The sequence below is a fragment of the Austrofundulus limnaeus genome, unplaced genomic scaffold (genome assembly GCF_001266775.1).
Source record: "Austrofundulus limnaeus strain Quisiro unplaced genomic scaffold, Austrofundulus_limnaeus-1.0 Scaffold25, whole genome shotgun sequence".
Taxonomy (NCBI): Eukaryota; Metazoa; Chordata; class Actinopteri; order Cyprinodontiformes; family Rivulidae; genus Austrofundulus; species Austrofundulus limnaeus.
Genome location: NW_013952427.1, coordinates 2,177,419 through 2,180,078, shown reverse-complemented (window position 1 = coordinate 2,180,078; position 2,660 = coordinate 2,177,419). Strand labels below are relative to the sequence as shown.

The 2,660-nt window shown below is 37.7% G+C and overlaps 1 protein-coding gene across 2 annotated transcripts in view; it reads right to left on the bottom strand.

The window, feature by feature from the left end:
- The window catches only part of rgmd (RGM domain family, member D), a 19,762-nt gene that overhangs the window by 7,765 nt on the left and 9,337 nt on the right, over positions 1–2,660 (bottom strand). For both annotated transcript variants that reach the window (XM_014004574.1, XM_014004573.1), the window contains one exon: positions 1,881–2,029. In XM_014004574.1, coding sequence (XP_013860028.1) covers positions 1,881–2,029 — 149 coding nt within the window. The remainder of the gene's footprint in view (positions 1–1,880; positions 2,030–2,660) is intronic.

Sequence of the window (2,660 nt, the reverse complement as noted above, 5' to 3'; positions counted from 1 at the left end):
CGATATTTCAGTGTATCGATATTTTCTTACACCCCTATTATCAATCAGTATATAGATATTGACTATACTGTTGTGCAGAACAACACGAGAACTGCTTTTAATAGGAATGAGAAACTGCACATAATCAAGTCGTTCATTTTGTATAAAAATAAAAAAACAACATTAMCTTCAGTGCCTTTCATCCTCCTTCAACATGTTCTTTGTGTGGAATGCACATTTTTTAAAATATTTATTCTCTGTAAGAGCAACAACAAAGGCTTTGCTCATTTTTTTTCCCCAACAAGGAATTCAATACGTAGACGATTTGGAAATGACGTCACTTCGACTTCCCAGTTCCCAGTTCCGATATAACTGGAAGGCACGATACTATTTGCACATATTAACTGCTGGAAAAAGCTTTTGCAAAAGACCAAAATAAGAAGAAACTTAATGGTTTATACCCCAATCAAAATGACCAATTTCTTGTTTTATGTTTAATTTTTTAGTAGGTTTGGGCAGCATTGGCAAAAAAATTTAATCATGATAAATTGTGGTATTTAGCCGATAACGATTAATTTGACAATTAATCCCCTGGAGTCCCTGGACACCCTCATGTCCTGATCACATGACCAATTTAGTGGGAAAGATTTGCTCTGCATAAAAATCTGTTCCAAATTGTGTCAAAATTACAGACTTCAGGCTGTACATCAAATTTAAATTGTGTTGATAGATAAATAAGTTACAGAACTTTTGTTTAAATGTTCGTCATATTTGAAGCAGAGAGGAGCACCAGTCACTCTGCCTGGTGACATTAATCGTATTAATCGTCAAATGCCAAAAAATAATCGATTAATGTTTTTCTGACGATTAATTGCACACGATACGATTATGCCCAACCTTATTTCTTAGTAATTAAGATCTAAAAAAAAAAATGCAAGTGTTTGAACCAGTGACAAACATTCACAATATATCAGAACAGAACATAAACAGTTACTTTTTTTTTCCAAAACTAGTCTTGTCAATTCATTGATTTTTATGTTTTAGCAGTTTTCAAGATGACTTTCATCCATAATATACATTACATATCAGTAATCTGATCGAAATACATGCCTATTTCAATTCTCAGATTAAAGTAATTTAAAGATAATTCAGAACAAAAAAAAAGAATATGATCACCATAATTATGTTAAATGCAATAAAACACATTTTCTGATTTAAACCAGTTAGGTACAGAGATTTTTTTACGACCCCGGGCTGAGACTGAGCATCAAAAACAACTGAACTCTAATGGTAACACTTAATAAAATCAAATACATTGAATAATGTAGTTTTCTTAGCAGTTACACAAAAGAAAAAGAGCACAAAATTGTTTTTGGAGCTATAACTTGCCTATATATCATACTGAATAGTGGTATTTTTGTAGTTTAAAACAAAGAAAAAGTTTTCTCTTCGGGCTGCCTGTTGCTAGTGAAGCTATGCTAACTTTGTTAGCTAACCCTCCGAGTTGAAACACTTTTGGTAAATAAAAAAATAAACATCCCTCTCAGGATCTGAAGTGGTCGAAGCGTGGTGATTTTCAAKCGGTTGTTGGCATGTTGTGTAGCGGTGCGAACAAGTAATGGGGATGTTTATAGTGAGTCCGTAAAGAGCGTTAACTCGTGTTGCTTTGGGTTAGCAGGAAGCSCAGGCAGGACGGGAGAGGGCTGCTTCAACCTGCACACACTTTGTCCCGGGAGCGGACGGGGAAACTTTTCAGCTTCACCCCTTTAAAACAGGCTAAAACGAAGAAAGAGTGTAACTACGTCCATTTAAAGTAACAAAGAAAGAGAGAGAGAGAGAGAAAAGTTTCCAATCTCCACCTCTATTCCGGGGGCAGAGTGGGGGGGAAGAGCTCCACTTACCTGGTCGAAACAGCAGAGAAAGTACAACCATCGTCCACGATAAACAGTCCCAAAGCCGCCGCTTAGCCGTGATTTGGGGTCCGCTTCTCCCCATGCCAATCCATCCAGTTAGAATGGAGTTCCTCGACTGCTTCTCATCGACGCTGCGGCTGCGAGAGAAATCAGAGAAAACTTGGGTCTTTCCTCCTGCGAGCAGAGCGCTGTCATTCAAACAGGGGCCCCCCTGTCTCCAGGAGGGAGGGGTCTGAGGAGACGGGGCCTGCAGGGACTCACTGGCCAATGAAAGACTAATTATTCACCAACCACTTGGTTTTTTACATGTAGTTACTGCAGATGAGGACAGCGGAAAACAGTGGGAGAGCTGTGAAATTATCATTTTTCCCAGTTTACTTTCGACGACAGCTGGGGCCACACTACAAGATTATTTTATTACCAGATTAAAGTCATGATACTACACGTTTTCATTCACAAAAGAAGCAATTTCTTCCAAGTCTGTGTGGTTCTTAGACACAGTCGTTTGCACAATTCTTCCAACGGCCTAATAATTTCATGCTGGTGTGGTTTAAGTATTTCCTTGTTTGTAAAATCAAAATATAACTTCACAAGATGCTCAGCAATCCTCATTTTGACACAGATAACACTGCTTTTATGTGCAGGAGCTCTCATAATATCATGACTTTATTCTCATAGTGTTACGACTTTATTCTCATAGTGTTACGACTTTATTCTCATAGTGTTACGACTTTATTCTCATAGTGTTACGACTTTATTCTCATAGTG